Source organism: Eretmochelys imbricata, chromosome 17, assembly GCF_965152235.1.
Source record: "Eretmochelys imbricata isolate rEreImb1 chromosome 17, rEreImb1.hap1, whole genome shotgun sequence".
In the NCBI taxonomy this organism is placed as follows: Eukaryota; Metazoa; Chordata; order Testudines; family Cheloniidae; genus Eretmochelys; species Eretmochelys imbricata.
The window spans coordinates 20,204,968-20,227,689 of record NC_135588.1 but is presented as its reverse complement, the minus strand read 5'-3'; the positions used below and the strand labels follow the sequence as shown (position 1 = coordinate 20,227,689).

Here is a 22,722-nt window from a genome sequence, read left to right as displayed (position 1 = left end):
ATTTTGGGATGGGGGATGGGGGCAACTTTAACTGTGATTACGTGGGCTACTTAGGCACCTGAAAACTTTTTTTTTTCCAGACAATAATTTAGAAATTAGCTGACGGGAGCACTGTATCTAATTCCTATATACAGAAAGAAAATTAAATAAATATGAGACCCATTCAGCTCTAATACTAACATGTTCTGACATCTTGTGTCATGTCACTTAAGGGACACTGATCAGGCTTAACATTTTAAAGCATATGCTTACTCTTGAATATAACAATGGAAACAATTGTAGAAAAAAATCTAGATTACTTTCTATCATTTAGGCTATTTACTTTTTGCAGTTCACCAAGCTTGGAATAGACCATTTAATGTTTGGAAACATCCTACTAGGGAAAGGCCCCGCAACTTTATACTGCACCTGCCTGGGGCTCTAGGGGTGATACCTCATGTCATAAATATAAAGGGAAGGGTAAACCCCTTTAAAATCCCTCCTGGCCAGAGAAAAAAATCCTCTCACCTGTAAAGGGTTAAGAAGCTAAAGGTAACCTCACTGGCACCTGACCAAAATGACCAATGAGGAGACAAGATACTTTCAAAAGCTGGGAGGAGGGAGAGAAACAAAGGGTCTGGTCTGTCTGTCTATATGCTGCTTTGTCGGGGATAGACCAGGAATGGAGTCTTAGAACTTTTAGTAAGTAAGCTAGCTAGGTATGTGTTAGATTATGATTTCTTTAAATGGCTGAGAAAAGAATTGTGCTGAATAGAATAACTATTTCTGTCTGTGTATCTTTTTTGTAACTTAAGGTTTTGCCTAGAGGGGTTCTCTATGTTTTGAATCTAATTACCCTGTAAGGTATCTACCATCCTGATTTTACAGGGGGGACTTCTTTATTTCTATTTACTTCTATTTCTATTAAAAGTCTTCTTGTAAGAAAACTGAATGCTTTTTCATTGTTCTCAGATCCAAGGGTTTGGGTCTGTGGTCACCTATGCAAATTGGTGAGGCTTTTTATCCAGCATTTCCCAGGAAAGGGGGGGGGTGCAAGTGTTGGGAGGATTGTTCATTGTTCTTAAGATCCAAGGGTCTGGGTCTGTAGTCACCTAGGCAAATTGGTGAGGCTTTTTACCAAACCTTGTCCAGAAAGTGGGGTACAAGGTTTTGGGAAGTATTTTTGGGGGGAAGACGTGTCCAAACAGCTCTTCCCCAGTAACCAGTATTTGTTTGGTGGTGGTAGCGGCCAATCCAAGGACAACGGGTGGAATATTTTGTACCTTGGGGAAGTTTTGACCTAAGCTGGTAAAGAGAAGCTTAGGAGGTTTTTCATGCAGGTCCCCACATCTGTACCCTAGCGTTCAGAGTGGGGAAGGAACCTTGACACCTCACTACAAATATTAGACTAGAAACTGACTTTAACCAGGGGTGAAACTGACACTTTCAAGTCACTTTCACAGTATGGCCAATCCCAAATGTTCAAAAATTATGAGTCAGGCTCACCAAAAATCATGAGATTGGCTTAAAAATCATGAAAGTGTTTAAAAATAACAGATTTGGTGTTCTTTTTATTTGCTTTCTACTTTCTGAGCCTTGAGGGTGCACTGGGTCACATTTTGAATCTTTCTCCACAGCCATGAGGGCCAGAAACTCACTTTTTCTTTAAGAAGGAAGGCTGAAATCATCACAGATCCACTTGACTGCAGGAGTTGGGGCTTTAAAGAAAACAATAATTATCATGAGACTCATGACAAAATCATGAGAGTTGGCAACACTGCTCACTTCTGTTTAAAGGCTAGTTACTTTCCAGAAGGCTCTTCAGAACAACACCACAATGACTGAGTTGAAGTTCTCACAGGCGAATGAATATTTAAAACCAAACACCAAGAAAATTCCACATTTTAAAGTTCTTCTGAGGTATATCAGGGCCACTGCAGGCAGGAGAGGAAAATAAACAGGCACAGGAGCCCTGGGCAGCTCTTCCTCTCGAAAAAAAAAAAAAAGTTGGACGGTCAAATCTTCCAGTCCTTAATCAGGTAAAACTTCTATTGCCATCAGCGCCTCCACTCATGGATATTAACATGTGTTCAATAATTATAGACTTCATACTTAACTATCTTCAGCCATCTTATCCAGGGCTACTATTTGATACACATTGGCTCAGGGACTATATTTTCTGGCATATTCTGAACAATGCTGAGCGCAGATGGTGGTAGTGAATAAGAACATAAGAATGGCCAGACTGGGTCAGACCAATGGTCCATCTAGTCCAGTGTCCTGTCTTCCGACAGTGGCCAATGCCAGGTGCTTCAGAGGGAATGAATAGAACAGGTGATCATCAAGTGATGCATCCCCTGTCACCCATTCCCAGCTTCTGGCAAACAGAGGCTATTGACACAATAATACAATATCACAAATAATACAAATCGTGACAATAACAATCAACTTTATGGACTCTATGGATGCAATTTCTGTTCTTTGTTCTTGAATTGGCCTGAATACAGCTGAAACCTGAAGAATTTGAGGCATAAACACATCTGATATTCATACAGTACTTTCTCATTCCTTCCTTTTCCCAAACTCTGAACAAAAAATGACAAAACAAAATGGTTTTCAGTTAAAATATAAAATTTCACAGCAGCCATTGCTCTACAGCCCAGCATGGGGCAGAACCTGCAACCCCTTGGTGGTTAAATGATCTCCTCTCATCTGACTCTCATTCTTTCTCTTTCTTTCTTCATCCTTCCTGACCTCTGTGCTGCTTTTCATGCTGTCAACCATGACATCCTTCCCAATAGCCTGGGAGTCTCAGAGAGCTGGCCTTCTTGGTTTTGCTCCCATGTATAAGAGTTCTCTTTTTTTTTTTTTTGCAGCATGCGGCAGAGAGAAAGGCTGGTCCAGTGGACAGAAAGCTAGCCCTCAGAGACCTGGGTTCTATTTCCCCATGGACTTCCTGAATGACCTCAGGCCAGTGTTTCAAAGGTTTTTAGGCACCCCAAAATGCAGCTAGGCATCTAGTGGGGTTTACAAAGCACCTAACTTTCTAGGTGCTTTTGAAAATCCCATTAGGTGCCTAAATACCTTTGGAAATCTGGCTGTTAGTCTGTGTGTGCCTCTGTGCCCCATCTGTACAATGGGGATAATAGCACAGTTCTACTTCTCCGAGGGGCTGTGAGAAGAAATAGGTTAGACATTGTGAAGCGCTCGGATACTACAGTGATGGGGCCACATATCTACCACAGGTAGAGTGGGAACTTCTCGATACCACTGCTAGCCCTTCACTTGGTTTTGGCCCCTTCTTCTCACCTGTCCCCCTCACATCTCCCTCTTTTCTGAATGTAACCTTGGCTCAGAGAACTCGGCTATATTTCTTCTGAGTTCCCCCCATTCTGTATTCTCCTCCAGATCCCTAATTTAATTACCAGCTCTTTCTTACCTCAATCACCCTGCCTCTGTTTTTAACCAAAGTGCTAACCCCCAGCGCCAGGGGCACAAGCGGAGACTAGCCCCTCCCCTCTGATGAAAAGAACGGGAGGACTCGTGGCACCTTAGAGACTAACTAATTTATTGGCGCATGAGCTTTGGGGAGCTACAGCCCACTTCATGGGATGCGTTCAGTGGGGAGATTTATATACACAGAGGACACGAAACAGTGGGTGTCGCCATACACCCTGTGACCGGAGCGAGCGCTTCAGCCAGGCTAATACCAGCAGGAGAGCGGGATCCCCTTACAGGGTGCGCGGTGACACCCACTGCTGCACGTCCTCGGGGTATATAAATCGGCCCCCCCACAGACCAAGACACAGTCGCTGCTCTGGGCGACACAAGCCCGAGACTGACGCAAGGGCCGCGGCGGGCACACGCCGTGTCCGGGGGGGGGAGGGGGGACCAGGCCGCGCTCCGCCCCCGCCCCGGGGCAGCGAGTCTGACCTGGCGCCCGCTGCCGGACCGAGCTCAACCTCCCGCCGCCTCGACCCCGCCCCTTCCTGCTTAGACCCCGCCCCTTCCTGCTTCGGGCCCCGAGCTCCTCCCGGAGCCCGCCCCGCCCCCGCTCAGCGCAGCAACGAGGTTCCAGAGCCCCGCCCGCCGCCTGGGTCAGCTGACCCGTGACCCAGACGGGGCGCTGTGATTGGCTGCCAGGAAGGGTCACTGGGCTCGTAGTCCAGCATGGCGGAGCGCGGTATGGAGCCTGGTGAGCCGGGCGGGGCGGGCCGGGCCGGGCCGGGAGAGCCGGGGGCAGCGGGCTGGGCTGGACTGGGCTGGCTGGCTGGCTGGGCCGAGCTGGGGGCAGTGGGCCGGGGCCGGGGCCGGGGCTGGGGCTGGGGCTGGGCCGGGCCGGGCCGAGCGGGCCGGGCGGCCTCGTCTGGGCAGAGCCGGGGCTGGGGCGCCTCGTCTGGGCAGAGTCGTGGGGACTCAGTGAAGTGGCTGGTTTTAATGGGCTCTGAGGTCCATTTCCTGCTCTGCTCGGCGGCCGCTACCGTGTCCAGGCGGGGCAGCCCCCGCCTCCCTGGCGGTGTCTGTGCTTGGGGGGCTGCGTGGGGCACAAGGTCGCGCCATCTCCTTGCTGCTCACTCAGCCTGTGGCCACTGCTGCACTACAGCGACCTTAGCGTGGCCGCCGGCTACAGCCATGCTGTTACTGATCCACCTCCCAAAGAGGCGGTAGCTAGCCTGGTGGAAGAATTGTTCCCTTGACCTAGCGGTGTCTGCAGCATTTTTCACAGCGCCGAGCAGCACAGCTAAGTCAGCGCACGTTTTCGGTGCAGAGCAGGGCTAGGGGTCGGCACTACAGAGCCAATCAATGCCAGTAGAGCTGTGCCAGCCTAGCCCCGGCATACACCAAGAGGGCTTTTTCTGCACCACCTCACCAATGCCATTAGTTAAGCCAACTGAAGCACTCTTCGGTTGTCAGAGTTGGGGTTCTTGCTAGCTAGCTATGTTGATATCGGGGTTGTGGTTTTTTCCACACCCCTGACTGACATAGCTATTCCAGTATAAGATTTAAGTGTGGACCAGGCCTCACATGGATTGCAAACCTCCCAACGATTCTTCCGTTGACTCTGTGCTGCTTCATTTTGGGGAGGGAAGGTAAAGGCAGGAAAGAGAACACTGTCTAAAGCAGTGATACTCAGATTGAGGTTCACAAGCCACAAGTGGCTCTTTAATGTGTCTCCTGCAGCTCTTTGCAACACATGGTATTAATACATTGTGTGACTTAATTATTAACCAATCAGGATGCCTTTACTATGTTGTTAACCAGTTGTAGTTGATAAAATAACACTTGGTCAGTCATTTTGCTGTGAAAGTATATAAAATATTTAAAAACAGTAAATGAAAAATAATGAACTCTTACTACTGTGGCTCTTTTGGGTAATGTTGATTGTCAATTTGGCTCCTGAACTACTAAGGTCTCAGTATCTCTGGTCTAAAAATAGCATTTCAGTTCCAGAATTAGAATCAGTTAGTGGTGCTTTTTGCCACAGAAAGTAGGTTCTGTGTTGGAAGAGTGAGATGTGCCTAAAGCAATGATGAGTGAAGTATAGTTTGACCTGGTATTGCCAAGATTTTGTCTTGGTTCTGACCAGGGTGTGATAATGTAATCTTCTCTCTGAGCTGATTCTGGTTACATTCATCTAGAATTAATTATTCATTCTTTGGACACTAAATATTTTTATACATCCTTTTAAACCAATTGAATTATGTATCTAAGCAGCCATCCTGGTAGGAGCTATTAGTGAGGGAAAATGAGAGAAATCCAGTGTTGGCTTCTTATATAAAGCTTTGCACTAACTCATTTTTTGAGTAATCAGTTGTGTTAGGACCACTGCATCTTGACTTATTTCTGAGGATATAGTGAAAGCAGGTTACATTCCTAAATTCTCTTTTCCTTATAATGAGGGTGGCCTATTGAATCTTGGGTGTTCCATTTTATTTACCTTTTTACAAAATAAGCAAACTTGGTTAAATTGTAATTGAGTAAATTATGCAATAGCTATTAATGAGGCTTTTTTAAACTGTGTTCTAATTCAGCTTTCATTTTCTTCCAGGTTTGAGTAACAGTTTCGTGTTCAGATGTCTGTTCACATGGAGCACAATGAACTAATTGGAGCATCAAATCCAACGCAGTATCTTTGTCAGACTTGGGTGGGGATTTTAGAGCAATACTGAATGCTTAAAGGATGTGACCAGTTAAGTAAAGCCTGCTTCATTAGAAAGAGGTGCTGGGGTAGAAAAAGATTTATTAATTTTTCTACTTAAAACAATAATTGAAGTGCAAATACAGACTGAAGTTCCAGTGTCATGTACAGTAACTACAATGTTAAGCGAGGAGTTATGTTCCTCAAAAATGCTACTTTAAGCAAAATGATGTTAAGCAAATCTAATTTCTCAATAAGAATTAATGTAAATTGTGGGGGGTTAGGTTCCAGGGAAATTATTTTCATCAGACAAAAGATATATAGACACAGTACATTTTAAACAAACAATTTAATACTGTACACAGCAATGATGATTGTGAAGCTTGGTTGAGGTGGTGAAGTAAGAGGGTGGGATATTAAACTAGCACTTGGCTTAGCCCTCAAGGGTTAAAACATTGTTGTCAATGTAGCCTCACGCTCTACAAGGCAGCCGGAAGAATGGAGGGAGACGGCATGGCAGAGACACAGACACACACCATGTGTAAGAGAGACAGACACGCATTGCCCCTTTACGCTGACCCCACGCTAAGTACACTGCCTTTTTAAGTAGATCAGCAAGTTGAGACAGCAGCTGCTGCCAGCAAGCTCCCTCCGTCCTGAGCCCTGTCATGGCCCCTTGCCCTATGGAGAAGGGGTACAGGACGGGGGGGAGGGGCAGGAGTAGGGGAAACACTGACATTAGCACCCCTCTCCCCCTTCTGCACAGCAAGCAGGAGGCTCCCGAGAGGGACAGCTGAACTGCCTGGCTATTGATAGCCTGCTAGGCGACTGCAGCACAGGGAACTGTGGGGAGCGGGGGGCCTGCCAGTCCACCCTGGTTCCAAGCCCCCACCAGCTAGCTCCAATAGGCTGCTCTTTCTGCAAGCAGTGAACAAAGCAGGTGGCTGCTGAATAACATTATAAGGGAGCATTGCACAACTTTAAACGAGCATGTTCCCTAATCGATCAGCAATGAAACAACTTTCACTGGGATGACTAAATGAGTTACTGTACTAACTAACTTTAAAATTACATAAATCTTAGGTCATGACACTAATGAATCATTGATTTAAAATTAATTTAAAAGGCTCAAAGTCAATAAGACTAAGCGTAATTCAATGGAAAAGTCAGTGATCAGTTATAGGCTGCAATAAGGAGACTGAAACTGTTTTCTTCACTTCTGCTAGCTGAGAGAGAGCAGCACTATTGGACACCAAAAGACCCTAGGAAAAAAAATCCTAAAACTACCTTTTTAATAAACACTCTAGCCCCAGTCTGGTAGCCTTTATTTACATGAGCAGTTGTACTGAGTCAGTGGGACTACGTTTGTAGGTCTGTGTAATCAAGCCTTCTGGGGCTGGCCATGTTGTATTGCTCTCCTGGAGCATCTTGGTTATCAATTTTTCAGAAAAAAATGTAACAACTGTTGGGAAATATTTGCTGAAGCAAGATGTAATAGATATAGCTCAGATTTGGAATTAATTCATATTAAAAGCCTTGTAAAATCTACTCAATATTGGATAATCTTTCACTGAATGTGACTTTTTTCAATAAGGTGTGTTTACATGAGCTCACTTAAGCTGGTGAAGTGTCTATATTTATAGATCCCAGCAGGAGGCAGCAAAATGAACCTGACTTCCTGTTAATATGCCTCCAAAGGTAGAGGTGCCATTAGCACTTGTCTGGTATCTAAAATGACAGCTTTCATTTTAACAGTGTACAGGAGTTAAGGACCCTTCTTGTGCCTCAAAGGATTAAAAAAGAAGAACTTGGCTCTTAATGTGAAAAGATTATACAAGTTCTTTGCAGCAAGTTGTTAGAAGGCTAAACTGCTGTTTCTATAATGTATTGTAATACCATACCAGCTAGGATAGTCTACTGCTGCCCTCTGTAGAAAACAAGGTTCACACTTCATGAAAAGCTACTCCTTCAAACTGTCTAAAATTATCTGTGCTAAACTAGATCAACCAGAGTGCTGTGGAAGCAGGAATCACCTTAAAATCACCACTAGCCAACTTCTATAGTCTGCCTGCTTAGAGATCAAAGGAGACATTTCAGTTTGACCAAATGGACGTAAGGTGCTAAAGGAAGCTACTCTACACCAGTCCTAATTAAAAGTGGCAAGCTGCAGCCTGAGTCTTGGCTCCTCTTCAATATGAGGGCACTGCTTTCGGATCACAATTTTCACAATGTGTGATTTTACTTTGATCCATTGGGTCTCCACCAGCTGTCCATATGTTATGATGAAAGCAACTGCAGTCTGATTCATTCATGCAAATATAAACTTTCAGATAAGCAGTTTACCAGTGGTTTAAACCATTAGATAACAGAAGTGGAATGAGTCTAGTTAGGTCCTAATTCCCAGTGTCCTGATAGATAGGAAGGAAGAGAGAAGCGGCTTTGCTATGCCAGTAGTCGCTACCAGATTTGAGGATACATTCAACAAAGCAAGTCTGAATTGGCACAGTTCGGTTTTTATCTGGCTTCAGTCACATATGCTCAAACCCAATTCAGACAGAGGGCATCCGTTCCCTGGTTCGTGCTTGTGCTGCCTGGCTTGCTAACTTCAGCCCAAGTTGTCCAAGGGGAATGGTGGGGGGAGAAGCCTAAATTTATGGCAAACTGATATGAATTGGGGGGCACAGCTCTGTTCATGCTCTCTTGTGAATTCTAAGATGAAGTAGTCTAGAAGCAGAGCTAGGGAGAACGTGATGACTCTTAGGAATGTAGGAAGGGCCAGGCTGAAGCTGATCAGTGGTTTTTTGAGGCCCATATCTGCCTTTGACAGTGGTCAGTACCAGAGCTTTCTGGTTGAGAGGCTGTCAACCTAGCCCTTGCATCTTGGAATTGGATAGAGCAGCATTTAAGGCAACGAAAACTCTAGTGCTGCTGCTGAACTTAGTCTCCAAATGTGCCTTAGAGTCTGATTATTCTGCTCATGAACGGTCACTGTACCTTTTGCTGCCCTAGTAATGTGTTATACACAGTCCGGCTGGCAGAAAAGTTGTGTTCCAGGTAGACAAGAACCTAGAGTATACAGGCCCGCACCCATCATATATCTGCTTTGTAAGTATCAGTGCAGTGCACTCCCTTCAGCTTTCAGGGGAGTACAGCTTAACAAGGTGCTGCAGCTCTGTAGCATAGCCAGTGATGGGGCACCTTTGGTGACTCTTTACATAAGTGTAGACGCAGCGATAACAAAACACAAAGCCGGATGTGGAGAGGACTGTGTCGTTGGCTCGGATTTTGCGGCACAACGGGCAGACGGTCTTCAGTTTTGGTACGAGAGGTGAGCCTGTGCCATGGTCCAGGTGCACGGGTGGCGGAGGAGTAGGCAATGCAGTCAATGATTTGATGGTCTCCTGGTTCTCAGATGAGTACCACCAGTCCAGAAACTGCAGGAAGAACACACCCACGGAGAGGCTGGTGGACAGGGATAAGGCAACACCTCCCAATGCTTTTTTCACCGCTGATTGCACTTGCTCCTTAATGCTGCAGCAGGGAGATAAGGTACAGACCGATAATTAGCACCCCGCCTAGTCACCTGTGTAAACTAATAGTGCAGAGGCAATACATGACTGCGTACCAGAGGGAGACTTCAGGGCTAGTCAGCTACTGCTTTTTAAAAGGATACCTTGTTACAAATGTGTGATGTTTACATTATTTAGAATCAACTGAGGAAATGAACAACACAGGTATTTTAGGGAGGTGTAATTTGGTGCATGGGGCACAGAAATTTAAAACTTGGAAAATAGGTCCAGGCCCATTGAAGTTCTTAGGTGGAAGGACTGGGGTTGAGAAGGATTGGGGTACAAAGGAATTAACCCATGCTTTAGTTTCAAAGCAGGCTCAGGTTGGGAGTGTCCAGAACTCATTGCCTTCTGGTCAGGATTTCTGTAGGAACAGAATTGCTAGTCCCAGTCCACTAGTGGACAACTGGTCCGTCCCACTCACTCGTTCAGTGGCAGTTTCAGAAGACTACCCAAGGATTGAACAGGTCACAGAGACTGAACTCCTGCAAATTAAGGCAGTTTTGGAACCAGGGACCTCTGAAATTAACTCTGACAGGCAGGCTACCAGACTCTGCTCCCCCCTTCAAAGGAAGTCACATTGAGCTTTTAAAAATGAAGGAAACATATGTGACAATAATAGGAGCCCTGTTTGACCCCCTTTTGGTACCTCTTAACACTGAGACAGTTTTATGCTAAAGCACCATCTGGGGAATAGAAAGACAGCCCCAAATTCCCACGTAACACTGCAATAATTCTAAGCTCTATTTGTCTGGCTCCTTTCTAACTCACCTGTGAGCTGGCTGCTGGCTTGCAGTAGCTGCTGCTAGTTTCTGCTCCAACACCTGGATGTCCTCTGCTGTCAGTCTAACCAGGCGTACACCAGCCAGGGCCAACAGCGGGGAATGATGCTGAGCCTTACCAAGGATATAGCACAGCTGCTGGCTGAGAAACCAGCCCTCCCAGGCCATGTTTACAAAGGGATAGGCTGCTAAAAAGGCCCTGTAAAAGCGCTTCCAGGATGATGATGGAGGATGGATGGCATATTCGTCCTCTTCCCTCAGACTGGAGACCAGTTTCTCCAACTTTGTTTTCAGATAAGGAATGAGAACCAACAAGAGGATAGACTTCCAGTGTTCCTTCTTTGGCAACCCAGCACTGGCCAGCTGATGCAGCCCCTTGCTGTCTCCCACCGCTATCCTCTTTAGGCCATAGAAGTTTTCTGAAAAAGAGGCACTAAACTGGGACAGAAAATGCTGCTGGAGCAACAGATCCAGGAGGGTGTAGATCTCATCAAACCAACGCCAGAGGAAGCCATAGCGGCCGGGATTGGATTCAGCAAGCACCTAAAATAAGATCCATGGAACAGGGAAGGAAGTGGTGTCAAAGACCCACTCAATCAGTTAAAACAATTATGACCTATGTATCCAGTATAAGAAACGGTTCAGAAACACAGACTTGAGCAGTGATCAGAATAAGACACTGGCTAATAGAACTTTGGCCCTGTGGAAAATTTATAAATTTTGAAGTGGGTTTTAGCCCATGAAAGCTTATGCCCAAATAAATCTGTTAGTCTCTTCTGCTCAAATAGATTTGTTAGTCTCTCAGGTGCCACAAGTACTCCTCGTTCTTTTTGTGGAAAATTAAATCCTTCAGTTTGCTACCAGCATATGACTGGCAATACTGTATCTATGTGTGACTTAAGCCAGATGCGAATTCCAGGGGTGAAAGGCGAGTAAAGGGCATTTCACAGGGGACATGGTAGTGATCACCCTCATTCCCCAATAATGAAAGTGCATCCCCTAAAACATTAACTGTCTGCATATGTATCCTCACTGAATCAAAGACTCAAATGCACTGTATATATTTGTGTTTTCCCTCCATGAACATTTCTTCAATATAAATGCCTTAGTACCCCATGTCTGGAACTAAAGTAGCATTGTCAGCAACAGTCCAGGCAGAAAGACTTAGATCTAGGCACTCATCCCTTCGTGTGCTAGAGAAAAAGTTGGTCTAAGCACAGGACTTGGAGCCAAGACCTCATGAGCGCCAGTCAGTCCTAGTTCTACTTTTGACTTCATCTGTTTTTTTGGACAAGCCACTTCACCTCACTGCTTGAGTGTCCCTAGCTGGAGAGAACATTTTCCTCCCTCACAGGCTTACTGAGAGGATTAATTAATGTTTGTGCAGTGATCTGAAGATGGAGAGTGCTAATCAGTGCATTAATTATATGCAATTTATCCCATTCTTCAACAGCACAAAGGAAATGTCATGTACCCACCACAGGGCGACTTTCCACACAGAGGAGCCCTTTGACTTTCTTTTTGCGAGTCCAGAATTCTCAGCTCCTGTGCCATTATAGCATCAGCAGTGGAGAGAGGTTGCAAGCTGTGTGCTATACTGAGTCAATGACAGGCACAAGAGTTCTGTAGCCTAAGACAGCACTTGGCCCTTTTATAGCACCTTCCATTCAACGATCACCAAAGTGCTTTCCCAATGCTAATGAATTAGCTCTCCCAACCTCTGTGCGAGGTAAGTATGGATTATCCCCCATTTTACAGGTAGAAAAACCAAGGCACAGAGAAATTAAGTGACTTGCCTAGGGTCTATGGAGAGTCAGTGTCAGAGCCAGGAATAGGCTACAGAAGTCCTGATTCTGCTTAAATCATTAGCCTGTACTTCTTCTCATGGATAGGCTAACTGACACCAAGCACATGCTTGACACAAATTCGAATTATGATTCAGCTTGAACACTGTCACTTATTTTCAGAATCATGACACACAAAAAATGATCTTTCAAGGTTCAATCCATAGCACATGTTTATGATGGAGTAGTAAACCCCTGCCACTAGGTGTTTCCAGTGAAAGTACTGGCACGTGCCCTTCCTTAAAATAACACTGCTGCCCTAAAGCTTTGCAAACGCAATCCAGTAGCGCAGTCATCGAGACTTCAATGCTATACGCAGAAGCCCCCAGGCGGAGACTTTAGAACAGGGGTTCTCAAACTTTTGTACGGGTGACCCCTTTCACACAGCAAGCCTCTGAGTGCGACCCCCCCTTATTAAATTAAAAACACTTTTTAAAATATAGTTAACACCATTATAAATGCTGGATGCAAAGTGGGGTTTGGGGTGGAGGCTGACAACTCACGACCCCCCCATAGAATAACCTCGTGACCCCCCGAGGGATCCCAACCCCCAGTTTGAGAACCCTTGCTTTAGAAGGTACCATTCCCCCCTAGGAAACACACCCCCCCTTTTAACTTGGCTGTAACCTAACACCAAACTCACTGGGTGTCATATTTTTATACATTCACGTTTCCCCTGCTCTGTGGATACCAGCTCCCCTCTAAAGTCTGGGGGAGGGGGGGCATCTTTACCTTGGCCACATGCTGAAGTGCAGGTCTCAGGGCTGACATCAAGCTGTCCTGGGCCACCACTTCGAAGACGGAAGGCCTGTCATCGCTGGCTGAAGCAGCGGTGAGATGAGCCCCATGCTCGGCCATGGCTTCCCCCCCGCAGAAGGATCCCGACCTTTCCCCACGGTACCTGGGACAAAGGAGACAGGGGGTGGGGGGTTAATGCGGAAAGTCCCGCCCAGCCCGCGGGAAAGGGCTGCAGGCCGAGCAGCGGCTGCGACGCTGGCCTCTGTGCCCCATGCGCGGGGGCTGGAGGGGCAGCGACGGGGCCCCGCGCGGGCGTGGGCGAGCTGGGCTGCCTCAGCAGGGGGGTGAAGCGGCGCCCGCAGGCCGGTGGGGCGGGGCCGCGGGTCACGCCAAGGGGCCGGCCGAGATGGGGCGGGGGCGGAGCCGCCGGGCCCGCGGGCCGCCATGCAGCGACCCCGCCGCGGGCGGGGGGATCTGGGGGGCCAGGCTCCAGGGGGGCGGGGCGGGGTCTCACCGGCCCGGCCCCGCCCCACCCTTACCCCAGCGCCGGGCCCAGGCTGGCCAGCGCCCCTCCCGGGGGGCGGGGGGAGCATCCCGGGCCCCACTTGAGAGCAGCCCCCGGAAGCGGGAGCAAGAGGCGACGCTCTGCCCCCAGCCGGGTCTCTATGGCCGCGGCGGCGCGGACACTCTAGGCGAGGGGAGGGGGGAACTCTATCGCTTTGAGTCTTCCGAGCCGCCTCGCTTCCGGTTCCCGTCCCCAGCTGCCGCCGCCGCCTCCTCCTCCGCAGCGGTGTGTGTCCGTGTCCCTGCCCCGCCCTGTGCCCGACGCCCCGGTGAGTGGGGGCCGGCCCCGCCCGCCCGGCCCATGGAGCAGGCCCGGCTTGGGGGGCCGGGCCCGGGGCGGGGGGCTCCGGAGGGGAAGAGGCGCCCCGGGGGCGGGGGCAGGGCCCTGCGGCGCCGGGGCGGGAGCTGTCCCCGGCGGGCCCCGCCGCCCTTTGTTCCCAGTGCCGCTCTCGCCTCGCCAGGGCCGGGCGGAGAGATTGGAGGCTGCGGCCCCTCGCCCCCCCCTTCGCCGGGGCACCCGCCCCCCCCCCCCCCGGGTGTGTGTGGTTCGTGGCGGTGCCCAGGACGGACCGGGACCCGCGCTGGCCGCCCTGGGCCCCGCGTCCCCCCGAAGCGCCTTAAGGCCAAACGTTGGCGGAGCCGGGCCCAGGTTCCTCGATACTGGTGGAGCACGGGACCCCCCCAGCCCCGTGTAACGCGCCCGCCCCGTGTAACGCGCGCCAGCCCCCCGCCCCGCTCAGACCGTCCCTCGCCGCCCAGGAGCTGTGCTATATCCTTGGGCTGGCCCAGCGCGTCAACTGGTGAAACTGGGGCTGTTCCCTAGAGAGGCTGGGGACCCACCCGTCGCTCCAGAGCGGGTCTAGCTTCCATGCCCCAGCTGGGACTGTTCCCCTTCCAGAGTGCCCAGGTTAATCACCCGCTCAGATTGTCTCCGCCTGAGACTTTTCCCGATTATTTTTTAATAAGGCTAGTGTCCTCACCACTGAGATTACCCAGGGCCCGGCACAAAACTAGATGGGGCCTGTAGGTTGCTGTTACAGAGTTTTGGGTGGTCGGGGTTAGTGTTTGTCATTTACAAGACTCATCTTTCTTTGACGCTATTGTGTGAGACTGTTTGTGTCTCTGGATGTAGTGATTTCTTTATTCTTGCTCTAGTCACTGAATTAGATGCATCTAGTTCAATCTAAATTTGAATTTCAAACACTTAAAGGAACAACGTGCTGGTGAGCCAGCAGGGCTGCTAGATGAGACTAGAGCCCACTGGGTATTTTCTTGTCATGTTCTTGTTCATTCACTCCCAGATAAGTAGGCCTTTTGTTGCAAACCTCAAAACCATTCCTCATTTACCTGTTCTGAGTTTAGCAGGTGCTGGTAAGACACTGGGCTCCAGGATGATGAATTATAATTACTTTATAACCTTGGTCATCTTTAAACATCCTTCAGTTCTTGCTAATAAAAATATCTGTTTTCCATCTTTTAAAATGTTTCAGCTTTCCTGCTGTTTTGAATTGTGCAGAAGAAGCTGGCATTTCCTTGACAGTTATTTGAAACCATTGTCATTTGTGAATCACAGCTCTCATGTCTCTCTTTGTTTCTTGGTTTCACGTGAGACTAGCTGTGCCCTGTAATGTGTTTGCTTAGTAAACCAGATTATACTGAGTACCACTGGGAAATTGCCTTTGACAGCATGTGTGAACCTAGCTCAAACATAGAATGAAGCAAAATATTCTGCACCCTGGGGAAAGGCAGCCTTATATTGTATTTGGAATATTGTAGCTGTGGTACTTAATAAAATAATCGTCTTAAATGTTATTTGTATCTGCCAAATCAGGAGGTCATTAAGACATACTGTGACTAGATTTAAATAAAAGATGAGTAATTTTATGACTGCTAATGACATTTGTAGCTGAGCAAGCTAAAATAATAAGGGTAATGAAATCTCAAGCCTCAGGGCATAAAGGTTACCTGTGAAGTTTAGCAAGGAATTTTCCTCCTCTGTGTAGCATTGCACTATTAAAATGTGTGTTATTGGGTGTCTGGCCTTTCCTTAAATAACCAGGTATTGGCCATTATTAGAATACCAGACTAAATCAGTGCAGGGTCTGGCCAGGGTGGTAGATCCTGTGTGTAAGAAAACTAAAGCATAGCGAGAACTACATTAATTCTCAAAAAACTGGTATTGTGCCCATTACTTTAGTAAATGAAAGACATTTAAGTCCTCTTTCAAACTAGGCTAAAATCCTAAGCAGTGCGTCAGCAATAACATTGCAGCTGCAAGTAGGCTGCCTTTTTAATTATGAAATGAGACTTGTAGCAACTTCCTCTCTTGGAAAGCTATGGGCATTGCTGCCAAGACTGGTGAGCTTCAGGAGTGTAAATTCAAAGTGATACTATATCTCCCCCTTTTTGTTTTGAGTATCCTCTGTCTCTGTTTTCAAAATTACCTCTTGTGTTGCTGCTCCCAAACACAAAGCTAGCCCAGTGGTGAAGCAGGAGCAGAACCAGAGTGAACAATCCTGATCAAGGTCACCCTGCTGCAGCTGCTGGGCTGAGGGTAGGTACACCTGCAGGAGCACCACAGGCAAGAGCTGATGAGGATGACGCCATATAGAGAATAACATTTGCCATTTTCCACTCCTTGGCAGCTGGACGGGACTACAGCTGTGCCTAGAGTCTCCCCTATGGAGCAAACTGAAAGTGATCAGGATTATCTCATTACCTCTGCTGCTACTACTCATAGTAACTTTACTGCTGAAGCAAGAGAAGCAGCAGCATTAGCATCATCTGGAGGCAAAGGAGGGAATATAAACAAAATATGAGGGAAGGAGGTATGATAGGACCAGGAGCTCCAAAAGGATGTGTTTAGGGTGGTGGGGGATGAGCAGCACAAACAGGAAGTGGTGTTGGTCTGCTATTCTTTTGGGACAGAAAGAGTTCAAAACCAAATTTGTTCCCTTGGGCCTGGGAGCTCTTGAGGCAGCACAATCAGCCTGTGCGGGAAAGATGTCTGGCTTGTTTTGTATCCAACACTTCAGGCTGACAGGAGGAGGGGGCAGGCTCAGTCTGTTACAAGGGGATCCACATCTAGCTTTTCAGCCGAGGGAGAGTCGTTAGGAAGAACAGAGGTGTCCCTATTTCAGGAAAAATGGAAGCGTAAGACTGAAATAGGGGCTGGAGAGAGAGAAGCAGTAATGAGTGGAGAGAGGGAGAGCACGAGAAATGGAGACGACAGAAATGCACGTAAGACAAGAAAGGAGATCGGACAAAAACAGGAAAGGAGAGGGAGAAAAATTAGGAAAGGAATTGATTGGATAATTATAGGGGCAAGTTGTATTTCAGGTTTTTGGCTGTGATACTAATTTCATAATCAAAAGAAATAAGGCTTCCTTCTCCTGTGCTTGTCTTTTCCCCAGGTACTGTTTAAAAGCTTGTGGGAAAGTCTCTTTCCTCCATGGCCGCCACCAATCACATTTTTTAAAAAATGTAAAATGGATTCTACATTCTTCCTGATATGTTTGTGATGTCCCTATAATTTGTACATGTTGTTAGTAATCCAGTAGGTTTTGTGAAACAAAGTGCAAGTAGTTGGGAAGCCATTGTGACTGCAGTCCTATAGTAACAGACCAACGTGTGCCCATGGAACCCGGTCCTCATGACCAACGTACCTATAATACCAAACCAGCGTTTGCAGTGCAGCCCTACAGTAGCAGGCCAATGTGCAGATGGCGTGGCAGTGAGATGGAAAAGATTTCAGCTTCAAGCTTCCATAAGTTTCTTGTAAAACACTTTTTAAAAAAGCGATGCTGTGTGTTACGAAGAATGAGGAAAAACATTTTTTTGGTGCATGTGGGGAACGGTCTGTTTTGCAGTTCCTTCTCTGATGCAACCCCAAAATGCACCAGTAGGGGGAGACTACCCTTTCCTTACTTATATCCCTCCATTGTCTGAAATGGATCGTTCTGAAACATGAATCGGTTTCCATAAATGAATACTTCTTAAGTATACCTCACTTTTGAGGGGAGGAGGTGAATGAAATATCTGGAGAACACATAAAGGTCTTCCCCCTCAGTATAATTAAAAGCATCCCCACCAGGGAGGATTGAAAGAACAGGGTGGGAGATTGTTGGACCCCTTTCCTGCCCTATCAGAAACAAACTGCCATGTTTTGCCAGCAAACTTCAGTTGAAACTTCCTTGATTAAAAAAAGTATTTGCTGAGTTACCTCACTAGTTGGTGCAGCACAAAGGTTGTATGTACAGAACCCTTGCTTATTCCCTTATGGCATTCTTGCTAAGCCTTGTTTCTCTGCGTGTGGGGTTTGCATAGTGGGTTGACAGCAACTGCAACTTCTATTCAGATGTTCGTTGTTCTTGCAGGTGTGCTAAAGAATCGGAACCATGACGGACTCGAAGTATTTCACAACCAATAAAAAAGGTTAGCTTTAAACTCTTACAAAATATTGCAGGTTCCTGGAGATGCTGGGTGGCTATCGTTTTAAAGTGCCTTTTTTGAACTCCGCTTGGAAGAATTTGTGCTCTCCTGTTAGCTTTGTCCCCATTTCTCCTTTCAATCATCCAGGGAGAAGTTCTTCAAAAGTAGGCCATGAAACAGTCACTGAGCCCCTCCTTCCCCCTTTTCCTCCGGTAGCAATGAAAAGGCAGGACTGAAGTGCTGAATAGTCTTGCAGTGTGCAAACTCAGTGACCCAAGTTACCTTTCCTGACTCCCTGATTTTCCGGAGCATCAGGGAAGCAAAACTTGGAGATTTGAAACGTACAGTGACTTGTTTGGAGGTTTAGGGCTGGATTGAAGGGTTCAGGACCATGGACAGTTGTCCAGTCAGACAACTAGATGTATGCTTGGGTTGGGTGGTGGGGAAGAATAGGCTTGAAGGGTCTGGGCGTTTATGCGTGCACATTTTTAGCCATTTGGAAGGCTTGTTATGAGTTCACAACAGGCTCTTTTCTAAAAAGTTGTGGGTCCTCTCTTGCTGCCTTCTCAAAATCCATGGGGAAATCTACCAGAGGAGCCAGATATCCAATTCATCCCTACCCCAACCAAATTCCTCACCGCTGTGCTCCACATGATTCTCCCTTGACTGTATTGTAACCATGGTTGTCACTTAGCCCTAGTGATCATCCATAACACCTTGTTGAAAAGAGGTAGTGTTTCTGAAATATCGTGGATCATGGGCATAAAGTAGCCATGATGCACACTTCACCTTACTTCACCACTGTGGAGTCATTTGTCTTACTCGTAAACTCTGGCCTAAAGGACTAGCAGTAAATACGGACCATTAACTCCAAGGCCTCCAAACTCTGCCTTTTCTATTGACCTTAGTGCTGCTGAACTGATCCTGCGTTTTGTTGTGGCTGCAGATCAGAGTCTGGGTGGTTGGGGTAGAACGTTGATTTTTGTCTCTAGCTCCTTCCACGGTGCCAGAATGTCTGAATGTTTCTGCTGAATGGTCCGCATTGCCGTTTGTGTTGTCGTTATGCTTCAGAGTGAGCACCCTATTGAAACAAAATGAATTTACGTCTTTTTAAGAGCTTGTCTGCACGGGGACACTCAGGAAATTGAATTCAGATTAAAGAAAGGTGTGAATTTAAAGTGGTGTAGTTAAACTGCAGTAAATCCCTGCGTGGATGTTCTTACTCAGAATTAAAGTGGTCTTAATTTGGTTTTAGCTTAATTCACGGTAAATTCATCTAAACTGAATTAAGGGCACTTTAATTCTTAATGTGTGCGTCCACACAGGGATTTAATATGGTTTAACTAATCCACTTTAGAAGTTAATTTGGAGCAACTTTCCTCAGTGTCCCTGTGTAAATGAGTCCTTAGAGAGAAATGACAGCCCTAACTGCAGGTGCAGCCAGATAGCAGGAAAGTGGATCTCACTGGGATGGTTATAAGATTGCCATAACCTTTTAAAAAAAAAAACAGAAGCTTACATTCCACAGAAACTGATGCAGACACAAGAAGAATGCTGGTGCTGCATACTGGCTCAGTCAGATTCTTGGGTGTGCTCTCAATAAGAGTTATGAGCTGGATGTCTTTCTCAGATGGCTGGCAATGGAAGCAGCCACAATATTGTTCTTCAGAACAGTAACTTCTGCACCTTTCCAATGGCCTACTTGAGTCATTGGCACTAGGGCAGGGAACATACCTTACTCTGTAAAACACAAAGTGAATTTATAGCATTATAGAAGTCATTTATAACAACTCCGCACCTTTAATGCATCTTTCTACAAGCCAATTCTGCTGCTGTTTTCTATGGAAACTGGCTTGCTAACATAATGGCCCATCGTCGGAGGAAGTGGGAGGGCATATGGTTTGACTATCGTCTTTGCAGTTCATTCCTTTCTGACTTCCTGGTCTTGCCTGATCAAACCTCTTGACATCCACTGTATTCGTGAATCTAACAGCACTTGCTAGGCTTTAGGAACTGAGCTAATGTTTAGGGAGAAAAGTAGGATTTATGTACCTCTCAGCATGCTAGGCTGCTTTAGCAGGCAGGCATGTCTGGAAAAAAGGTAGGCTGTCCTAAAAATGCCATTTGGAATAAACCATCTTTAAGGATGTTGATTGCAGTCTTCTTTTAAATGAGTTGGTATGAAATGTCAAGCAGGTTTCCCTGGCCCATATCGCATTACTGGCTTTTAAACATGCTCAGCAATGGTGCCTGATGCTAATGAATCAGTTTCCTCAATGTGTTCTTTATAGTTTTCGAATCCCTTGCCATATTTTGTTTGTGGTTTAGATAATTGCCTTCATTTCCTCCACCTGCAGTCTGGCATGGTGGAATCAACAGCACAGCTTTCCGTCCCAAAGGGACTGTTGTCACATGTAGACTCCTGGCTTGACCCCTCCTTTTCCTGTTTGAGCAGTGATCAAGCGAAACCAGAAAATCTGCAGGGACAGAAAATGCGGCTTTGTTCTCATAGCTGTTCGCTATCGTGCTTTCAGATTGAAAATCCATGTCCTTGTTCCTACTCTAAAGGCCACCCTCCACCCCCCCCAAAAAACGTTTTTGGCTCTGCCAGATATTTTTCGACACACAAATAACTGGGGAACAGGCACCTCTCATACCATTTAGCCCTTATTTATTGCAATCGTGGACTTATCTAAAGGAGAATCCTACAGTAGTTTGTCTGCATTGATCTGTGTGGAGCAAAGGTTTGGGCTAGGGTGTAGCATTGCAAGGGGTGCTTTGATCCTCCACAAAAGCTCACCCCTGACATTACCGTTGACTCCTGCTATGCTGTCTCTCCTTGTTAGGTGGCTTGTGGTTTCTGTTGATGGTGATTCCTTCTCTGTACTCCTGGGGAAATCAGCTGCCAGTGAGGGAAGGGTTTGCTTCCTTTCCAAACCAGCCGTGTCCTACAGCTGCTGTCTGAGCAGAGTTAAGGGTCTGGTTTGGTGTGTATACATTATTCTGTGCGTCTGACTCCTCATGGGGTTTACTTTATGGCTGCAGAGATCCAGCCTCAACTGATTTTGCACAAGGGTATAGCTGGAAGAATTAATCTCAGGAAAGGTCTCTTCAGTTATTTTATAGGTGGTTTCCAAATCAAGGCATGAGTCTTCCTTGAGTGTCTTTGCTTGTTCTATCTTTTTACCTCACCTGTTTTTTGTTTGACTAAAATCGTCCTTCCCTATTTTTGATGCTGCTGGTCCTGCCATGCCTGTATTGCACAGTGATCTGTGTCATTCCACTGTTCCCTCACTTGCGTTTGCAGGAAGCAAACAGTGACAAGAGCGAAGCTAGGAAAGTCTGGGCAGAATTCTTAGCTAAACTGAGCCACAATTTCTTACATGTTCTAGTCCAGCGTCTCCCCCCCTCTGCACCCGCGATCTTTTTGATCGTAGTAATATAATAGTTTCTTTGTGCTCTTTCTCAGTGGCTAATTTAGTGATGTGGTTTAGTGTCCCAGAAAGTGGTGAGATTCTACCGTACATTGTGGCTTTTATTAGCAGTTTCCTTTGGGGCTGTGTCCTCCACACCATTGCTAGAGCACTGCAGATCATCTTATTTCTCGTGGCTAAACAACAACCCCCAGACATTCTTAAGATCACTGTTACCAAGCTTAAGAACTCGTCAGCACTGCTGTTTAACTGGTGAATGGAGCTGAGCAATGTTGGGTCACTTCCTCCCCAAGCTCCCCCTTCTGCTCCAGAGGCTGATCATGCTGACTTGTTGCTGGTCTCTTCTGCCCCAGGCTATCAAATTTGGGCCTCCCATTTGGTGGTTTTCTATTTTCCCCGGTGCAGCTTGTGCTGCAGTTCTTCTAGGGCCTCCTATAACCTCATGAATCATCCACCAGCCCAAAGATGACGGAAGCAGCATTTCAGCATTGATGGGAGCACAAGTCATTTTCTAGGTAACTCTAAAGCTAGATCCACTGAAATTCAGACTGCTCTGTCTCCTTGCAGGAGAGATCTTTGAACTGAAGGCTGAACTCAACAATGAGAAGAAAGAGAAGAGGAAAGAAGCGGTGAAGAAGGTTATTGCTGCCATGACTGTGGGGAAGGATGTCAGGTAAAGGCTTGTTCCCTCTCCCATATGGTCTCTAATTTCATCATCTCCTGTGTGGGAGCCTTTCTGTCTTGAGACACTGTGACAGCATATGAATTCACACAATCATTTGGGAGGTTTGATGGATTCTGAACATCTAGTAACCTTGTTACTAATTCTGACCCAGTTATAAGTGAAATGCATTTAACTCTTATATAGCACTCTTCACCAGTAGGTCTCAAAGCACTTTATGAAGGACGGCAGGATCATGCCCACTTTGCAGATGGGGAAACTGAGGCACAGAGTGGCGGGGGGGGAAGTGACTTGTCCAAGGTTACTCAGCAAGCCAGTGGTAGAGGCAGGTATAGAACCCTGGTCGTCTGAGTCCCAGTCCAATACTCTATCCTGCTGGTCTCCTCTTAATTTCTGTGGATATTTGTCCATCATAATACTATCCTAAACTGGGAATGAATAGGCAGTCTCTTCTTTGGGGAACTCCAGGGTTGGAAGAGTAGAGGAATTATAGGCCAGGATCAAGTGCTTTATTTGATTGCTGGAAGGTGGTGGTGGTGGTGGTCAAGAAGAAGTTTGCT

General features: G+C 46.8%; 2 protein-coding genes, 1 long non-coding RNA gene and 1 other non-coding gene across 6 annotated transcripts in view; 3 read left to right on the top strand and 1 right to left on the bottom strand.

The window, feature by feature from the left end:
• The first annotated feature begins 4,121 nt into the window (after nt 1-4,121).
• Nucleotides 4,122-7,666, top strand: LOC144276415 (uncharacterized). Its single transcript, XR_013348242.1, has 2 exons — nt 4,122-4,174; nt 6,029-7,666. It is a non-coding gene; the product is annotated as an uncharacterized LOC144276415 (long non-coding RNA).
• On the top strand, nt 5,502-5,597 carry LOC144276736 (Z30 small nucleolar RNA). The gene has a single exon (XR_013348314.1). It is a non-coding gene; the product is annotated as a Z30 small nucleolar RNA (small nucleolar RNA).
• PEX12 (peroxisomal biogenesis factor 12) lies at nt 6,451-13,657 on the bottom strand. The gene is made up of 4 exons (XM_077836474.1): nt 13,591-13,657; nt 13,046-13,214; nt 10,459-11,012; nt 6,451-9,649 (listed from the first exon to the last, which is right to left on the bottom strand). Exons 2-4 carry the CDS (start codon nt 13,169-13,171, stop codon nt 9,250-9,252), a joined length of 1,080 nt encoding a protein of 359 aa, XP_077692600.1. The 5' UTR covers nt 13,172-13,214; nt 13,591-13,657; the 3' UTR covers nt 6,451-9,249.
• A 122-nt stretch (nt 13,658-13,779) lies between these two features.
• Nucleotides 13,780-22,722, top strand: part of AP2B1 (adaptor related protein complex 2 subunit beta 1) — a 97,835-nt gene continuing 88,892 nt past the window's right edge. For 2 of the 3 annotated variants that reach the window (XM_077836325.1, XM_077836323.1), the window contains exons 1-3: nt 13,780-13,884; nt 17,992-18,049; nt 22,048-22,153. In XM_077836325.1, coding sequence (XP_077692451.1) covers nt 18,013-18,049; nt 22,048-22,153 — 143 coding nt within the window. In that variant the 5' untranslated portion in view covers nt 13,780-13,884; nt 17,992-18,012. Of the gene's footprint in view, nt 13,885-16,097; nt 16,170-17,991; nt 18,050-22,047; nt 22,154-22,722 lie in introns of those variants that run through there. The other variant, XM_077836324.1, reaches the window with a different exon arrangement.